Source organism: Amblyomma americanum, chromosome 2, assembly GCF_052857255.1.
Source record: "Amblyomma americanum isolate KBUSLIRL-KWMA chromosome 2, ASM5285725v1, whole genome shotgun sequence".
NCBI lineage: Eukaryota > Metazoa > Arthropoda > Arachnida > Ixodida > Ixodidae > Amblyomma > Amblyomma americanum.
Genome location: NC_135498.1, coordinates 122,419,455 through 122,438,784, shown reverse-complemented (window position 1 = coordinate 122,438,784; position 19,330 = coordinate 122,419,455). Strand labels below are relative to the sequence as shown.

At 47.5% G+C, this 19,330-nt stretch overlaps 1 protein-coding gene across 1 annotated transcript; it reads right to left on the bottom strand.

Moving 5' to 3' along the window:
- Window positions 1–934: 934 nt before the first annotated feature.
- LOC144121786 (uncharacterized) lies at window positions 935–3,838 on the bottom strand. The gene has a single exon (XM_077655183.1). The coding sequence runs from the start codon at window positions 3,492–3,494 to the stop codon at window positions 1,179–1,181; it is 2,316 nt and encodes a 771-aa protein (XP_077511309.1). The 5' UTR covers window positions 3,495–3,838; the 3' UTR covers window positions 935–1,178.
- Window positions 3,839–19,330: the final 15,492 nt, after the last annotated feature.

Below are 19,330 nucleotides of genomic sequence, written 5' to 3'. Positions count from 1 at the left end.
CAGTGCGATTTTGATGCCATCAGGGCTCAACAGTTGCAAATGGCCATTTTTTTTCGATGTGCGATTTTGCCGCCATCAGGCCTGAGCGGTTGCAAATGGCACCCGTTGAGTTACGACGGGCGTGGTGTTTCAGGTTTGCTCCTTCTGTATTCTCGCGGATTCGTCGATCCCGACGGCGTTGTTTTACTCCTGTCATCAAAGTCACTCCAGAAGTCTCCAAGCTGCTGCAGATGCACTGTTTGAGGAGCTTGATGATGGAAATTTGTCGGATGTTGAGGACGAATGCGAGGACAATGACGATGCTGTCGAGCTTCATGTGAACGATACTGCGCCAACGGACGATGAGAGTGAGAGTTCTGATGACGAGTGCAGTCTGGGAATGTCTACTGGGTGGAAAAGAACACCATTTCAGCAACCAGATGCGACATATCAAGGGGACTTTGACGACGTGCCTGAATTGCATGGAGAAATGCAATCAGCATATTACTATTTCCGAAGATATGTTCCGAAAAGTGTCTTTCAAGAATTTGTGGATAAAACCAACCAAAGCTCGGTGCTTCAGGAGGGAACCTCAGTCAAGACCAATGAAGAAGAGATAAGGTGTCTTCTTGCACTACATCTCAGAATGGGTGTCTTGCGTTATCCGAGGTTGAGACTCTACTGGAAGCCTAGCATCAAATCTGGTCTTGTAGCGTCAGTCGGCCTTTCATACAACCGCTCTGAAAAGCTCCAGAACAACCTGCATATTGTTGACGATAATAATCCCAGCAAAACATACCGCCTCTGGAAGGTTAATAGGGTAGAGCGTTGGACCAGTTGGTGTGGCGACATATTTAAAAAGCACTAGTGAGAAGAACAAGTTTTCATTCTGGAATGTGTCTGGGTTTTTGTTTTGTATAAGAACCCCTGAAGTAGCAATGTGACAGAGCAGGGTTCATAGCCACCGTGAAGGAAAAAATTCAAGGGTTTTTAAGGACTTTCAAGGCTCTAACAAAGAATTTTCAAGGACTTACAAGAAGACTTTTTGAGATCATAGAAAAAGACCACAACATGCTTTACGGCAAGAAAGCACATCTTTTACTGCACATAAGTCAAAGTAGGCACATTTTCCACAATCAATAGCCAACTAGTTTCTTTTTACATACGTATTGCACACACCCACAAAAAGAGGCCCACTCTCAAACAGTGGGCTCGTGATTAAGTTCCTGAAGCTTTCCCTTCAACTTGTCATCAATTTCTGCAAGCTCCAGAGTCTTTTCTTTTGCCGTTTTTCTCAAACTGTTGGACTTCAAAATGAAGGTGATGTCGCTTGTAGCTTCTGCCCGCTCAGCGTAGTTGTCAGCAGAAGCTGTTAAATCGGCAATTGTTGCCTCCAGCCTCCTCCTCTTCATCTTCATGCCGTGTATTTCTTCTTCAATGTGGCCTCGCTTTGATGCCTTTGACTGCTCGATCGCTTCTTTTTTTTTACCCTCCAAGTAGGTTCGATAGCGGTTGTGTGCGGCCAAGACAGATCTACGCAACTCCTTCGTTATTACAATGTTCAGGATCCCACCAGCCTTGCTTACTGCATCGTAAACGATTCGCTGCGACACATACGAGATCTCCTTCAGGTTTTTGACAGAGACCTGACGGTTCACACTGAATCCTCTTTCAACAGTTGTCTGCCCGTGGCTCAAGACGAGAAGTCGCACTACTTTCCACAAGTGCTTATAGTCAACCTTCAAGAGCTCAAGGTAGAACTCGTCTAGGCTAAAAGAGTGTTTGTCAAACTGCCGCAGGTTGTGTTTCTTCTCTTGCAGAAGTTCTGTGTATTCGCCTAGGACCGAATCGCGCTCATGCTCACCCAATCGCCTAACTGCAATGAGCGCGTCTAATACTTTCCTGAGGCCTCCGAGGCACTCGTCTGGCTTTGAGGTCATTTGGCGAGGGTCTAGCGAAGACAGGCTCCTAACTAGATGGTATGTGAGCGGGCTCTTTTGCAGAATTTTCTTGGTAGTACTGATAAGGAACTGTTTGCATTCCATCCTGAAGGCAAATACGTCCTTGGCGCTCACCTTTGCAGCTTTGACCATTTCTTCAGCTGCATGCCCAATGTCAACATTCTCTGAAGATACATGGTTATTTGGGTTTACGAGATCCATTTTGAGCAAACTGACAATTCCTGTGGAAGCTGACAGCACTGAGCACTTCATGAATCTTGCAAGAAGTTTCCTCACGAGACACTCCACATCTCTTTTTAAAAAGAACATCAGTGGTTTGTCCATTTGGTATTCCGTGAGGAATGGTTTAAGAACCATCGCGATGCCGAGAGCAAAGTTCAGTTTGGCCAACAGCAGTGGGTCCTGGCAAAATTCGCAGAGCTGTGTGAATGACGCACACTTTGGTAAGTTCACCTCTTTCTTTTTTGCACATTCCACGTACCTTTTCACATCACCCCACAGCGCAATGGCACGTTCGATCACAACAACATTTTCTACCCAGCGATGAGCAACAAAGTTGAGAGGAAATGACATTTGGCCTGTCACAGTAGTGAAGTCTTCCCTCCGCGCTGGCGCATCATGAAAAATGGCACTGAGGCTTGAAAGAAGATTCTCTATGCCCCACTTGCTGGCAACAGCACCCGCCCTGTAAGCGTTATGTATTGTATGCAGTCCGCAAGTGCCCAGGTCCAAACACTGAACTTGATGGTTCTGCTGCAAGTATTTGTGCATTTCCCTAAAACACTTTAGGTTCACATTGGGGCCATCCATAGACAGCTGGACAGCTTTCGCCAGTGGCAAATCTGCCAAGGCAGCCAGAAGCTTCTGCTTAAGGTCTTCGGCAGTCGAATGTCCCATGAACACCGACGTATAATATCTCGTGGTTACACGCTCGGGCATAGTACTCCAGTACCGCAAATGGATGTCCATCTGTTTTTTCTGCAGGCAGTCGTTCAAAGACTCGTCAAACAGAACGGTGTAGCCATCAGATTGCTCTAATTCACGTTGCAGGCACGAGAGAAAAAATGGTCTCAGACCATGGCACACTACGTATGCAGATTTTCTTTCACCACAGGAAAATGACTTAGCGATTTCGCTATCCGGGAACATTTTCTTGAACAATTCCCCTGTGTGTGCTGACGAGTTGTAGGAATAGTGTGATGCTACCATTTTCAGGGTCCACAGTATCTCCGCGTCAGTCACACACTCGTGCGCTTTGCACAGGCTGCTCACATCCGACGACGACGATGGAGCCGGCTCGATGCGTTGCTCAAAAGCAACTGCTGTCAAGTAGTTCCGCATCGTACTATGTGCCGTAGTCGCTTTCATGTTCACAATGTGTTTTGCGCTCTTCATATGACTTTTGAGGGCCGACTCACCCATTGATGATACATCAAAGGTTTTCCCGCATGTCTTGCACTTTGCCCGATGAGTGTTTGACGTATCCGGAGAAATCCACTCCCTATAAGCAGCACTATTTAACCACGACTGCTGGAAATTGCACCTTCCCGGCATATTGCAGCTACAAAAGACGCGACAGTGATTATTCGCGCACCACGCTTTCCCACAACGAAGGTAGGCTTAGCTGCGGTCGTTGCACGCCACTGTAACCAACTGTAACGACGCTACTGCGTTGTGGCTACAGAAACGGATTGGATTGGATGCTTTGGTTGGCTTGAGTAGTACATAGTTGCCAGGCATTCAAGAGGCATCCGCTAAAAACCGGCTGAACGAAAGCCTATTGGAGAAATTCAAGGATATTTAAGGACTTCAAAATAATTAAGGGTTTTCAAGGCCTTGAAAATGCTATTTTTAAATTCCAGGGTTTTCAAGGGTTTCAAGGACCGCTACGAACCCTGCAGAGTATCAGCCATCACGACCTTGCAAAACCGAGTTTTGCAATAAAAAGAAATGCGATGTGATCCAGTGAGCTCCCAGTACAACCAGCAACCATTCAAGTGCAACCAGGCCTATTCCACAATGTTTCTTCCCATGGGTAGGCTCTGAAATGAACTGGCTTTTCTTTTCCCGAGGAAGGCTTCTATGGTGACTGACTACTACTTGACAAAAACAGCCACATGATATTCCATCATGTGCATGAAACATCACACACGAGCACGAAAGAGCACCATGGGTACTCCCATCCTAGATTGGAATTATATGGCACCATTTCAGTGCTCGTGAGCAAAAGAAATATATGGTTTGCTGTTTTCAGCTGTCAGGTCAATGTTCCCATAACTTGAATGGCAGCATAAGCACCTCTGAGCAGAAGAGCTGCAAAAATCTGAATACCCTTCAGGTGACCAGATTCATGGCTCAAAAAAACAGTAGAAGGAACAAGAACTCTTACAATTAGGCTCTGCCCAGCCTTTGTCAAAAAGATTCAAAATATGAAGAAAACAGCCCCTTAGCTATCATTCTGTGCACAAGGCTATGTCTGTCAATGCCCTAAAGGTTGTTCTTTTTAGCACAGCATCCTCTCACTCATGCTGGCCTGGTTCCTGGTGCTTTGGTGTGTGAAAGAGGAAGCCAAAATGTGTGATCTCGACCCAATGTATGCCACTTCAACGAAATTTTCATCACAAAGAAGTATCTTATGTTCCCTGTGAAACCCCCATAAGACTCAATGTATTAAAATTCTCTCAACACCGAAATAATTTGCTTCTATGAATTTTTCGCAAGCATTCACCGCTCAGTGACTCGCCCATTTCATAAGTTCGATACTGTACTGGTGACTATTCTCTATTTGCATCTGCTAAGCAGTGACTTGCAGCAGCTAAATAATTCATGGGATATATTTTAATTACTTTTTTTACATAATGTTTACAAAATAAATTTGATTCGGAGCGATTTAATTTGTCAGAGAGAAGCGACGAGGGCATGAGGAGGCTTGTTGGTGTAGCACATAAGACCAAAGACAAATCCAAATCCACAGTCGCTCGCTGCCTCCACCTTCCACGCCGAAGCATCTATCCGCATGGGAGCCGTAGCCTCGACGCCATTTTCTCGCTATGTGTCGTGCGTGTGGATAGTCTTTCCGCCAGTCGCAAGGTATGCCACCGCCAACGAAGAAGCTGAAGTTTCTTTCGGTGCACAAAAAAGCACGGATTACTGCCTAAGTGAAAAGCGGAAAGAAAAAGGCAATTGCTGCCGCAGAGAGTGGCATCGCGCTGAGTTCGCTATCGATGATTTTGAAGAATGAAGACAGCATAGGGAAGGCTCTTTCATCGAGCACTTTGGGGCAGTATAAAAAGGTGATGCAGCCAACTTATGAAGAGCTCCACACAAGGCCGTCTATGCCTGGTTCATCGAAAAGTGAGCCAAAAATGCTTCTCTGAGTGGCAGTATTGCCGCGAATCCTTGCAGTGTTTGTTCATTATTCAAAGCTGCCTGCAAAGCGCTTTGTTTGCGATGAAAGACACGACCAGAAATATCTCGATCGATCGCATCCAGGCGAAATTGATTCTACGTTGTTCCAGCATGTTCTAGTAACTTTGCACGCTTTATCTCGAATGTTCGCTATCAGCTGTAAATTGAGCACAGGCAAGAGCGGCGGGCATTCTGTTCGACGTCCGCCGAGCACGCTTGTTGCTACGTCGCCGCCGAGTGGTTCAGCCCAAATAAAGAGTTTTGTTTAGACACCATTTTCGCTGTTGTTCTGCTCCCTGGATTGCAGTCACCACTACATGACATGTGGTGGAGGTGCAGGGTAGCCTTCTATGTTCTGGACGCCCCCTTCAAGTCGTGACCGGACGACGAGCCAGTAGCTCACCGAGCCAGCCAACGTCTCCAGGGAGAGGAGCCTGAGTTCAGGACCCTGCCAGACCGCACCCGACAACGAAAAGAAGCTGCTACGAGCACCGCAACCTCACCAAAGATGTCGACACCAATCATACTACAACAGCAGCTGGTGCCACCAACTTTTAATGGATTCCTTCGCGAAGATCCCGAAGAATGGTTGCACCAATCTGATCGCGTGGCATCATTCAACAAGTGGGATGACACTGAAAAAAATTGGACACGATTTTTCTCACTGGAGGGCTCAGCACGTATGTGGTACGAAAACTATTAGGCGTCCCTAACGACATGGGAGCTATTCAAGAAGGAACGTTTGAAGGTATTCACCAGTGCCGTGAGGAAAGAAAGAGCCAAACGAATCCTCGAGCCCAGGATCAAGCTTCCGAATGAGCCCGTCCGCGGTGACGTCGAAGAGACGAAGCGCCTCTTTCACCACGCTGACCCAGAGATGACCGAGGAAAAGAAAATTGTTTTTAATGCGCGGCGTAAAAGAACAGCTCTTTGGCAGCCTCGTCCTGCAGCCACCAAAAACAGTCGACGAATTCATGCAAGAATCCTGCACGATCGAGAAGGCCTTCAACGTCCGGACTTACAATTGCCTTTCCTTTGTGCAATCCGTCTGGACACGACGACCACCACCAGGGTCAACTTGCGGGAAGTTATCCGCCCGGACTTACAATTGCCTTTCCTTTGTGCAATCTGTCCGGACACGACAACCACCACCAGCGTCAACTTGCGGGAAGTTATCCGCGAAATCATCCGCGAGGGCCTGCTATGCATAAAATGGACTATAGGCACCAGTACACTGCAAACAAAATCAGTCTAATGGGCTCGTTGTCACAGCTAGGTCGTAGTAAAATGTCACAAACTTCTCAAAGGCAAAATTCTCAAGGCAACTGCTGTTGGCACAGCATCTGGAACATCAACAAGTTCTTTCCACAGCTTGGCAAAATCACTGTCATGATGGACTACGCACATCGCACACTTAGCTTCCACACCCTCATGACGCAGCCTAGCATGATGGAAGCACTTCCGGATATTGCCTCGAGTCTTGTCTTGCCAGGCACAACTGATCATTTCAACTGTGGCCACCAAATTGATCTTCAGCTCATCATTAACCTGCAGTTTCACTAAGAGCCGCTCAATTACGCGCTTCTGGTAGCCTATCTTGAACGCACAGATGTTACCTTCATCAAGTGGCTGTAAAACCACCATTGCATTTGCTGGCAGGAAGCAGAGCCGAACAAGACGCCACAATGGTATGCTGAACAGTTATCCCTTGTGCCTGCTCATTGCAAACTCCACAGAACGGCTTGCCACTGTTTCATATTGCAGGATGAAGCACCAGGAAGCAAGTGTGCAGCAATGCAGGCACAGCCGGAGTAGACGGAAGATAACAGCAGCACAACTCACAAATGCAAACTAAGAAAGCATGGAGGACAGCATCTTGTACCGTTGGTGCTGTAGAAACACTGCAAAGCGAGGCTGGCCAACGCCACGGATTTTAAAAAGCTGCTCCCGCTCCTGCGTTTCATGGGATTCACTGAAGCACAGCTGGACAGCGTGGCTTCCCGGAGGCTGCACAGGGCCAGCGCAGCAGGCGTTGGCAGGCATTTGATGACTGATCACAGGCATTTGGTGACCGATTACAGGCGCTGAGTTCGATGTATCCAATGTATAGTTCGTAACAAAAATACATTTACATGCTTAATGCTAAAATAACTTTGGAGAGTTAAATATAAAGCAAATTTGCTCTATCCGAGTTCATATTTCAGTTTGACCGCAAAACAAAAAGTTCAAAGTCAATTCAGGAAGCAATGAGGGCAGTTTTACTTGAGCTGAGGAATTTATAGATTCTCCCCCTTAAACTCAAATAAAACATGAATGTCCATAACCTGCCAAGTGCAATAGTTATGGGTCCAACATACGTTGGTCCAACAGAACAAGCAGTAAAACCTTTAAAAACACTGAACATTTGCAAAATGCTTAGGAGCTTGAACTGAAGTTGTCTAGGATCTGAAGTGGCACTCCAAGCCAGATACACAATGAGAAAAGCAAGGTAAAAAATCGAGGCAGCCTCAAAGAGTTGAGGCAACTCCTATTCTGAAATTCCCGGTAAAGGGGAAGTACCCACTGGCAGAGCATGTGCAAGAAATGAAGCACACCATTGATTGGGAAAACGCCACAATTTTAGATACAATGAAACCTTTATTGTCACGACTGCTTTTAGAATCTTTTTACATACAGACTACGGATAACGTTATTAACAGGATGAAGGGTAATCTCCCAGATAACTACGCCCATTCACTGCGCTGTCAAGTGCGCATATAAGAATCGGCCCATTCCGTCCATCTTCATTGTGAACTAGGGACCCGTAGGGGCCTCAAAACGTGATATTTTAATACCATGTTTTGACGAGTGTACGTTTTATTCAACAACTACCCATTTATTTTGTACGAGTGGAGAGTTCACTGGAGGCTTGCAAATTTCCCGAAGAGTCCTGAGGGCAGACTGTCATCACAACCATAGTGGAGCGGGTAACATACCCATCAAAGAGCCTTAGGCCCAAACTATGAAACCTCATTGTGGTGAGGACACCTCAGGTCAGTTTGAAAGTTTTCTTACTGCAGGGCTCTCATTGAAGGCCTTCTTAGTGCTTCCTCTGTATAAGGCAGTATAAGATGCGATGTTTCCGCAAGCAGAGTTGGACCATCGTTACCTCACTGATGACCCTCATTGCACGCTCTCACTGAAGGCCTTCTTAGTGCTTCCGCCATGTAAGGTGGTGTAAAGGTGAATTCGCACCATACGAAAAAATACGTCCCAGTCGCAGTGTCGTTGCCAGCAGCCTTTGATTGGGATCCCAAGCAATAATTTACCAAAGTGAAATTCAAACGTATTCTAATAGTTTCATTTTATTTCCATGCCTTTTTTTAAAATAAAATATAATGCGCTTCCATCTGAGAAAGAACATTTTTAAGTTATTGTTTTTGCACACAACTACAATCAGTAGTGTTTTGCTTCCTGTTTTGTTCTGGCGCGCGAGCTCACCTCAATGCCTCAGCACCTCATTTGAAATAGATGCATATACTGCCTCTACGCTCTTGCTCTTCGAGCTCTTTTAGAGAAAAAGACAGTTTGCTCGAAGCAGCGAATGGTGCAGTGTTCGATGAGGTGAACAGCCAGGCAGACGGTGAAGCGGCCGGCCAAGCGGACACACGGCTGCCACCAACACCTTCTCCTTCTACAGGAGCATTATTACCTTCTTAAGGAAAGGAAGGACATGATGAATGCGCCCAGAACAAGGCAGCAGTGGACGCGGCCAATTTGGCAGAATCAGAAGCAAGAATCGGAGTTTTACACTGCAGTGAGCTCATGCTGTACAAATCATTTCGCATGTATTCCTCGTTTGCTTGTGTTCTCATATTGCGGTTGCTGTGTGCAGATGCCCTTGCTTATGGCTAGCGACCCTGCATACTTTAAAAAGTTGTATCACATGCCGAGAAGTTTGAAGAACCACTCGCTCATCGAAGAGCCTCTTACTAAACTGCATGCTGTACGGGAACCAGTACCATCACAAGCAAGGCTTGCCATTACACTCAAGTATGTATGCTAGCGTTACGTGAACACACCCAATGTTAGCACTGTAATAAGTCGTTTTTTTGGGGGGGCTGTATTTTGATTAAATCATTTAAATTTAATCTAGGCTAGGTGTCGAAAAAACGTGCTTTTTGTTTTTGTCTTATCTTCTTAAATTTACACCGTGGAAATAGTGCAAATGAAATATACACTCAAGTGAATAAGCTGCAGTGGAAGCCTCACAGTTGCCAAATAATTTTTTCTAGGTATTTGGTTTGCAGCATGTAAATGCAAGATGTTGCAATGGAGTTTAGAGTAGGAACATCCAATATGTCCTCCATAGTGCATTCAACATGCCGACTCCTCTGGAGCACTTTGCAACCTCTGTACCTCAAGGTATGCATTCTGTACATCCATATATTTATGCACAAATAAAGTTAGGTTTTTTTGCTGTTTGCACACACCAGCGATAAGAACATTCACTATCTTAATATAAGCAGATATATTTTACCTAACTGAAAGTATTGTGAGCACTTTATGCGCTTTCGTCGTCGTCCCCTCTCTGGCTGTGGCTTCATCCTCTTTTCATGCACTGTACATTCCCATCGTCATCACTTGGTGCTGTTCGCTGGGAGCACGTCTTTGCCAGCGGGCTGGAATAAACGTCTCCCTTGAAGTCTTCCCTTACACGTGGTGGAGGTGCTCCTTGGATCCCCCATATCCTCTTTCCCCGCTTCTCGCTGGAGCTGCGTTCCGGTCGTCGCTTGTGTACTCTCGCCGTCATGCCTCAAGAAGAGAACGCCGACGGCCCGCGTTCCTCCCGCTCGCCCTCAGCTGCCCCCGCAACTTGGACTGTGAGCAGCCGTCAACGCGACCCCCAGATGTTTGCCGGCCTCCGCGGCGACGACGTGGATGACTGGCTTGACCACTACGACCACGTGAGTTCGTTCAACCGCTGGGACGATTCTCTTAAACTCCTGAATGTGTCCTTTTATTTAATTGACGTTGCATAGACATGGTTCTTAAATCATGAGACGGATATTCCTGACTGGACAAGTTTCAAGCAGCAGTTGCAACAAATTTTTGGCTCTCCGGCTGTTCGATCTGAAGTCGCTAAGAAGAAGCTTGCTGACTGCATCCAGCGCCCTGCCGAGTCGTACACTTCCTATATTGAGGATGTACTTGCTCTCTGCCGCCGTGTCAATGACACCATGACCGAGGCTGACCGTGTCCGCCACGTCCTGAAGGGTATCGGCTCTCTGGCGTTCAATGCCCTTGCCGTCCAAAACCCTACTACCGTCGATATCATCGCGACCTGTCAACGCCTCGATCAGCTGCAATCTATCCGTTTACAACCTGACCCGGCTGCCTCCTTTTTGCCGGCCGACTCCGACCTACGTGCCCTCATTCGTGAGGAGCTTCTCGCTCACGGTTCTCCGTGTCTCACCGTACCTGCGCCTTCTGCTCCATCCTCTACTGGTGCTGGCCTTTGCAGCATCATCAAAGAGTTGGCCTCAGTAGCCTGCTCTCTAGCACTGGACACCCCTGCTATTCGCCCTCCACCCACGTACGCTCAGGTCGCTGCCATGCCACCTCTCTTTGGTCCGCCTCCAACGCCAGCGCTGCCCCGCGACCATGTCACCGCTTTAGCACATCAAGCCTCAATGCCAGCGTTCTCCTCGCCCTGGCGCCCCAGCCGCCCGATTTGTTATTGCGGCTTCCGGGGCCATATTTTCCGCTTCTGCCGCCGGCGCCTTCAAGACGAACGTCGCGGGCATGCGGGCTTCGAACGCGGCTACTCCACTCGTGCGCCCTCTCCTCAACGCCATGCCTTCCCTCACTCTTTGGGACGTTCTTCTTCACGAAGTCTAAGGTTGGACGAAATCTCGTCTGGTCGGGTAGTAGCGTCATAGGAAAACAAAAATACATGAATCGCCGACCAAAGGCTTGTGTCAATAAATGACGTTTCGGCTTCCTTACGGAAGCCTTACGGAAGCCCCACCTCTGCTCGCCCTCGTGGTTATCGGCCCACCAGAGCTCGATCCCCTTCGCCGTTCCGCCGCTCTTCGCTTCGGCCGGCTTCTGCGGCGCATGACCTGCGCTCGGAAAATTAGCTGCTGCAGTTTTTGGAGGGAAAGCTGCATGCTTCGGACACAGACAAATACCTACGAAGCGCCCGTCTAATATGCTTTCAGTGTGGGTTGAAGGTTTACAGATAGAGGCATTGATTGACACGGGTGCTGCAGTTTCTGTTATTCACGTAGACTTGTGTTCTCGCTTAAAGAAGGTGAAAACGCCGTACGATGGGCCTTCCCTGCGTGGCGCTAACGACGTCATCATTCGCCCATCCGCTAAGTGCACTGTTCGGGTTTATATTGACGGTGTCCGTCACCACGTACAATTTGCTGTGCTTTCTCCGTGCACTTACCATAAGATTTTTGGTTGGGATTTCTTGTCTTCTGTCAGTGCTTTTATTTCATGCCGTGACCGCATCGTGCACATGACCGAGAGCGACCCATCATCTGAAGTCCTCGAGCCCTGTCATCGCCTCATTGCCGCTGCTGATACGGTTTTGCCTGCTGGGGGTCAAGATCTTGTACGACTTACTTCTGATACCATCGTCCATGGGGATGTCTTCATCGCGCCTGCTGCTCGACATCTGATCAGGGGCCTTGCCTTGCCGCCTAGCCTGCTCCGGTTTGAAAATAGGTCAGCCGTCGTCGCTGCCTTGAACACTTCTCGTGAACCTCTAGTATTACCCAAAGGCACTTCTTATTCCTGCACATTGGACATGCACCCGGTTTCCCTCGTCGTGCTTACCGCACCCTCCTCCTCGTCGCCTCCCTCCACGAATGTTTCTCTCTCCGTCCTCTCTGCCACCATCAATCCAGATCTCCCAGCGTCGCAACGGCAAGAGTTACTAGACTTGCTTCTCAAGCACCAGGGATCTTTTGATGTGGCTTCCTCTACCCTGGGCAAGACTTCTGTGGCTGAGCACCGCATCGTGACTGAGGGTACCTCGATTGTTCGCCGCCGACCGTACCGTGTTTCCTTATCTGAACGCAAAGTCATCGAGGACAATGTGAGTGATATGCTCCGCCGAGACATTATTCACCCTTCCGCCAGTCCCTGGTCTTCCCCGGTGGTTTTGGTGAAGAAGAAGGATGGGTCAGTGCGCTTTTGTGTTGATTACCGTGCCCTCAACAAAATCACTCGTAAAGACGTTTACCCTATGCCCCGGATTGATGACTCCCTCGACGCTCTTCAAGGAGCTGAATACTTTTCGACCCTAGATCTCTGTTCTGGTTATTGGCAGATCCCCATGCATGAAGCCGACAAGGAAAAAACCGCGTTCGCTACTCCTGACGGCCTTTACGAATTTAATGTTATGCCTTTTGGACTGTGTAACGCTCCTGCTACTTTTGAACGCATGATTGATACAGTCCTTCGCAGCCTGAAATGGAAAGCCTGATTATGCTATCTGGACGATATTATCTTCTCTTCAACTTTGCGTGAACACTTAGGCCTCCTCGATGAAGTGCTTACTTGCCTCGCTTCTGCTGGCCTTCAACTAAATACGAAAAAGTGCCATTTCGCCAGGAAGGAAATCACAATTTTAGGCCACCTCGTCAGCCGGGACGGCATTCGACCCGACCCTAACAAGCTTGCCGCTGTCCTGAACTTTGCCCGTCCCCAGAACACTAAAGAACTGCGTAGTTTCCTCGGTCTGTCCTCTTATTTTCGGCGCTTTATACGAAATTTTGCAACCATTGCCGCGCCACTGCATCAGCTCCTCACTGCTCACAGTGCTTTCGTTTGGACTGAGCAATGCGAAAGTGCTTTTCAAGCCTTAAAGCAAGCTCTCACCTCCGACCCTGTCCTTGGCCATTTTGACGATGCTGCTCCAACCATTCTACACACTGACGCTAGCGGCCACGGCCTTGGTGCTGTTCATCTGCAGCGTGATACTACTTCTCGCGAAAGGGTTAATGCGTTCGTTAGCCACACTCTGACACCTGCTGAACGTAACTACGCTATCACTGAGCAGGAATGTCTTGCCGTTGTTTAGACAGTGCATAAATTTCGCCCCTACCTTTACGGTCGCCCCTCAGGTGCTTCTCAGTGACCGCGGCCGGACGTTCCTTTCGACCGTTGTTGCCAAAGTTCTGCAAGCTTCCTTTCGACCGTTGTTGCCGAAGTTCTGCAAGCTTCATCTACATTTCACAAGATGACGTCCAGCTATCATCCCCAGACCAATGGTCTTACAGAGCGGTTCCATCGCACCCTCTCGGATATGATTGCTATGTACGTCGAACCTGACCACCGGAATTGGGACACAGTCCTTCCTTTCGTCACTTTTGCCTACAATTCCGCGTTGCAACGAACCACTGGTTACTCCCCGTTCTTCCTCGTGTACGGCCGTTCTCCCACTACCCTTCTCGACGCCTCCTTCTTCTCGACGCCTGCGAGCTCCTCACTGTCTCTCCCCAAACAATTTCTCTCCCGCGTGGCCCGATGCCGCCACCTTGCTCGCCTGAACACTCACGCCTGCCAGGAGGATCGCAAGAGTCACTACAACATGACGCACCGCGTTGTGTCGTTCAACCTTGGAGACGAAGTCTTGCTTTCTACCCCTCTGCGGATGCCTGGTCTTTGTGACAAGTTTCAGCCTCGTTTCATTGGTCCCTACTTGGTGCTCAACCAAACTTCACCAGTGAACTACCGCGTCACCCCTGTTGATCCTCCCCCGGACTGCCATTACCGCGGGACTGAAATTGTCCACGTTTCCCGCCTGAAGCCTTTCATTCGGCGCTTTGCATCGGACTAATCACGGCCAGGCTGGCCGCTTCTGACCGCGCGGGTAGTTAGTGTGAGCACTTTATGCGCTTTCGTCGCCGTCGCCTCTCTGGTTGCGACTTCATCCTCTTTTCATGCACTGTACGTTCCCATCATCATCACTTGGTGCTGTTTGCTGGGAGCACGTCTTTGCCAGCGGGCTGGAATAAACGTCTCCCTTGAAGTCTTCCCTTACAGTATTCCTACATAAAACGCTGAACAAGATGTTGCACCAAAAAGGAGAGAAGGAAAGAGTAGCACTGCAGACACCGTACGACGAGCAGCTAGCTCCGCTGACTGCTCGAATATTCCCAGAGATGTGCAGTTGTTTGCTATTGATCGTTTGTGTTTAATCTGTAGATAAATTCAGTCAGTTTTTCATCGATGTGCTCAAGCCCTATCTTCTCATTAGACCAACGATTAGAGGCAGTGACACACAGTTGCAACATGCTTATTTCATGAGGCGTGTTCACCCTCTTCAGATCAACCTGGGAAACTGAAGCTGTGCTATGCTTGATCATCTCCAGTGTTACTCCAGCCGCCCCCTACAGAAGTGCCGCTGCGGGCCTACGATGTCAACCAATCACCGACGGGATTGGCTGAGCCACAAACAGCAACGCTATAATATTACCGGAAAAACGAGCCGACGATCACTTGGCAGCAGCAGCGACAGCATGCCAGATCAACTGCTCACAGTTTTTTTTCTGCGAATCTTCTATGCAGGTTGGTGCTAAATCTCAGCCTTTTATATTTTGATCACTAAGTTCTAGCTGTTGCTGCTGCTGCCAGTGTTTCCTGTATTGTACTGCTTCCTGTCCTCAGCGATGCCTAAGGAGTTGCCGCACTTAGGGAAGAATTAAAACAGGAGATTCGGTCTGAACTGAAGGCATTCAAGGACACTTTTGACAGGGACTTCAGAAAGAAAATGAGAGAGATCGAAACAAGCCTGAGCTATATAAGCAACGGATATGAGGAAATGCGGGCTGCTAACAAGGCCCTGAAAGAAGCTAACCAGAAACTTGAAGCACGATGTAGTGACCATGAACACCAAGTGAAAGCCCATGAAAATCGAATAGTGAACATGGAACAGTATTCCTGTAATGCAAATATAGAAATCAAAGGCGTCCCATACAGTTAATCTGAAAACATTTCTAACATTGTGACCAAAATTGCCAGCAAGCTGAATGTTCCTTTCGATCCTTCTGGTATCGAGGTTGTTCACTGTGTCCCATTGGCAAAGGATTCCTCTGTAAAAAACATACTTGTGCAGTTTACCCACAGGCAGACTCGTGACGGCTTTCTTGACAAAGCTCGCCAAATACGACTAGTCGGGAAAGACATTTGGTTTGATACAGAGGAATCAGTGTTCGTGAACGAGCACTTATGCCCAGAACTAAAACACCTTTTTGGTAATGCCTCTGCACGCAAACGCGAAGTGAAATGAAAGTACCTCAGGGTACGCAATGGAAAAATTTTTGCCCGACAAGCTGACACTTCTTTGGTCATCAAGATTGCATGCAATGAGGACATTCTAAGAATGACGAATTCACCAGGAAACTGAGCTGTTTGCGCTGACATGAAGGAACTTGATAACAAGATGCATGATAACACAGTGCAATGCATTACGCAAGCAAAAACCTATCTCGATCCCATCCTGCCTCATAAGTTAAGAGCCTGTGTACATGAAAAGGATTCTTTCACAGCGCTACACCTTGACATCCGTTCAATGAAATACAAACATGAGATGATTGATAGCCTCCTGAATGACCTCCTGGAATGTTTTGATTGCTATATGTTCACTGAGACTTGGTGTCAACAAGAAAGCGACTTTATTCATTTAGACCCCTTTTCACTTTTCTATTTAAACAGGCTGTCAGGAGCAGTGGGCGTGGCCATTTATGTAAAATCTTATAAATGTGAACTCATTGAGGAACTTTCAGCCTCGACAGAAAACTATAAAATACTAACATTACGTCATAACAAATCCATAATATCTGCAGTCTACCAGCCTACGAGCGGAAACTACCATCTCTTTTGCCAGAATCTAAACCATCTTCTAGAATTCTGCTCTTTAAACCAATACAGCTTAGTTATGGGTGGAGATTTCAATGTTAATATGAATGAGAAGAGCACAGCGCCATTAACATGTCCTAGTACAATTGAATCGAATGGATTTGCTAACGTTATCTCTTCTCCAACAAGAACTGCGCTGTCTAGCCTGAGCATCATTGATCTTTTCATAGTTAATGTTGACACAGCTATTCATTGTGCTGGCACTTTGTCATGTGATATTAGTGACCACTGTCCGATTTTTGTATTGGTTAAGAAGGGCCTTTGTGTGAGTAATTCATATCCCTTTATAAAGTTCCGATCATTCAGTAATGAAAACCTAATCTCGTTCCGACAAGCCATACAGAACATGGATTGATCAGATATTTATAAATAAATTTGCATGAATGAAGCATACAATTCATTCATTGAAAAGCTTAAGGAGCATCTACTGTTCTCATTTTCCATCGGTAACAAAGCGGAAACATAAAAAATTAAGGAAATCTTGGATTACCCTTGAACTTACCAAAAGATTAAAACAAAAGATAAACTTTATCAAAAGTTTGCATTAGGCAGGAACAAAGATAATTTAGTTGTTTTTAAAAGAAGTTTTCCAATGCAGAGCTACGTAGGGCACGAAGAGGCTATTATCCCCAACTGTTCCAGGAAAATCGGCGCGACAATCCGAAACTAACGTGGCGGGCTGTGAATGAGGTAATCAATAGCCCAAATAGCAATGAGAACATCGGTGAACTTTTCATTGATGGATCACCAGTAACAGGTGCTGCCTTAGCGGACCACTTCAATAGTCACTTCATTAACCTGCCAAACACTACTTACAATAAAGATGCGGCTCACTGTATTGCAAAACAAGTAAGAAATCCCTTGTTTCTTCTGCCTACTGACCCATCTGAAGTTTTTTCTACGCTTATGGCACTTAAAACAGGGCTAGCTCGGACACTGAGGGTTTCACTATTAAACCAATTAAATTTATTGCCGACCTTCTTGCACCATGTCTATCGCATATTTTTAACCTATCCATCGCGTCCAGTGTATTTCCAACTAAAATGAAGCAGGCGAACGTTATTATTCTTCATAAAGGTGGATCAAGGAATGAAATGAGCAATTACCGCCCGGTGTTGATTCTACCCGTATATTCAAAGCCACTGAAAAAGATTTTACTAAGGCGCTTAGAACACTTCTCCAATCAACAATCCCTCATAGATGATTCTCAGTTCGGTTTTTGACCAGGCCTATCAACTGAATCTGCTCTGCTGACACAAAAAGAACTCATTTTACGAAATATAGAAGAAAAACTACTAACTTTAGGCATATTTATTGACTTCAGCAAATCCTTTGACTGCATTAATCACCATATTCTACAAGACAAATTGCAAAAGTATGAATTAAGGGGAAGTGGAAGTGCATTGCAGCTGATGACATCATATCTTGGTAACGTCAGCAGTCTGTTAGCATTAACGGCTTCTGTTCCTCCTTTGAATATACTAAGTGCGGTGTACCTCAGGGAAGTTTATTGGGTCCTTTTTTTTTCATTTTATATACCGTATTTTCGCGATTCTAAGCACCCCCCGAATCTAAGCACCCCCCCCTATTTTCGGAAAAAAATTTCTGAAAAACTTTGCATGCGAATCTAAGCACCCCCCTTTTTGCGCGGAAGAGAGCGTTGCCGAGGCTGCCAACTTGCTCTCTCTTTCGTCGAGCCTGTGCAGTCCCGAGGAGGCGCGGCCTGCGCGTTGTTGTTGTTGTTGTGACTGAGAGAAGGATGAAAAGGAAATTGCACGGGCCTGCCTACTGGCTCGAGCCAAGCCACCACCGCGGCCACGTGCAGATAGAGGAGAGTTAAAAGATCAGAGGAAAGATAGAGAAAAGATAAGACGCGCGTCATGGGTCCGCCGGAGCGGACGCTGCTGAAAAAACAGATAAGCGGGCGAGGCCGCGGCCGCGCTCGCCGAAGCGAGGACAGAGGCGGCACAGAACGCAAAAAATAACCAAAAACCAGCCGAAAGCAACCGCGATAATTCTGTCAGTAGTAGTAATTCTTTATTTATTTATTTATTTATTTTTGAGTAGTGTCGGGTCTGTCAGCCTGTTGTCACATGGGCCTGGTATCGGCGGCGCTCGGCAGGTTTCGCGGGCATCGCGGGCGCGCCTTGCTTTGTCTAGTGTCAGTTGCTTGATAGCCCTAGCGCCTAACGTGCCTAACGCAAGTCGATATGAGTGCAAAGAGGGCTGCCTACAGCTTGAAGTTCAAGCGAACTGTGATCGAGTTTGCCGAAGATAATGGCAACCACAGTGCCGCTGCGGAATTCGGCGTGGACCGGGCGTGCGTCATCAGGTGGAGAAAACAGCGGGACCAGATTTTCAAAGGCGCCGCGACACGCAAGAAGTTCACGGGACCGCGCAAGGGCCGACATCCGCAAATTGAAGAAGTAGTCTGCGAGTTTGTTCGCAGCGAGCGATGCAGAGGCTTCGCTGTCACTGCTGATGCAATTCAGCTCAGAGCGATGGAAATAGCAACACGAATGAAGATTCCCCGCACGGTGTTTCGTGCAAGCCGGGGCTGGGTGGAGCGCATGATGAAAAGAAATGGATTTTCGTTGAGGCGTCGGACAACAATATGCCAGAAGCTGCCGTCCGATTTCGAAGAAAAACTTATTGCCTTTCAGCGGTATGTGATTAATCTCCGCAGGCAACACAGCTACGAGCTCGGCCAGATCAGCGCCTCCTCTATTTTTTTTTATGCCCGGCAGAAAGGCTGCTCCTGACGCCGCTAGCCCTCTCCTGTCGCCCTCACCCATTCGCCTGCTTTCGCCGCTCATGGCGCTGGCAGCTGACACTACTCCGCGACTCGGCTGCCGTCCCACCGCACTGCACGTTAGCGTGGTTCGCCCAAGGCTTCGCGTTCGCGCTTTGTTTACGGCGACAGCTGAACGCCTGCTTTTACACCTTGGTTCTGCCGATGATCAGCTTTCATCATGCGTTACTGCTGTGTGCCTATATGTACGTCAAGTGCCAGGAAGAAAGACCCAGGAGTTTCCTTTCACGAAATCCCTGCTGATCTCGAGCTC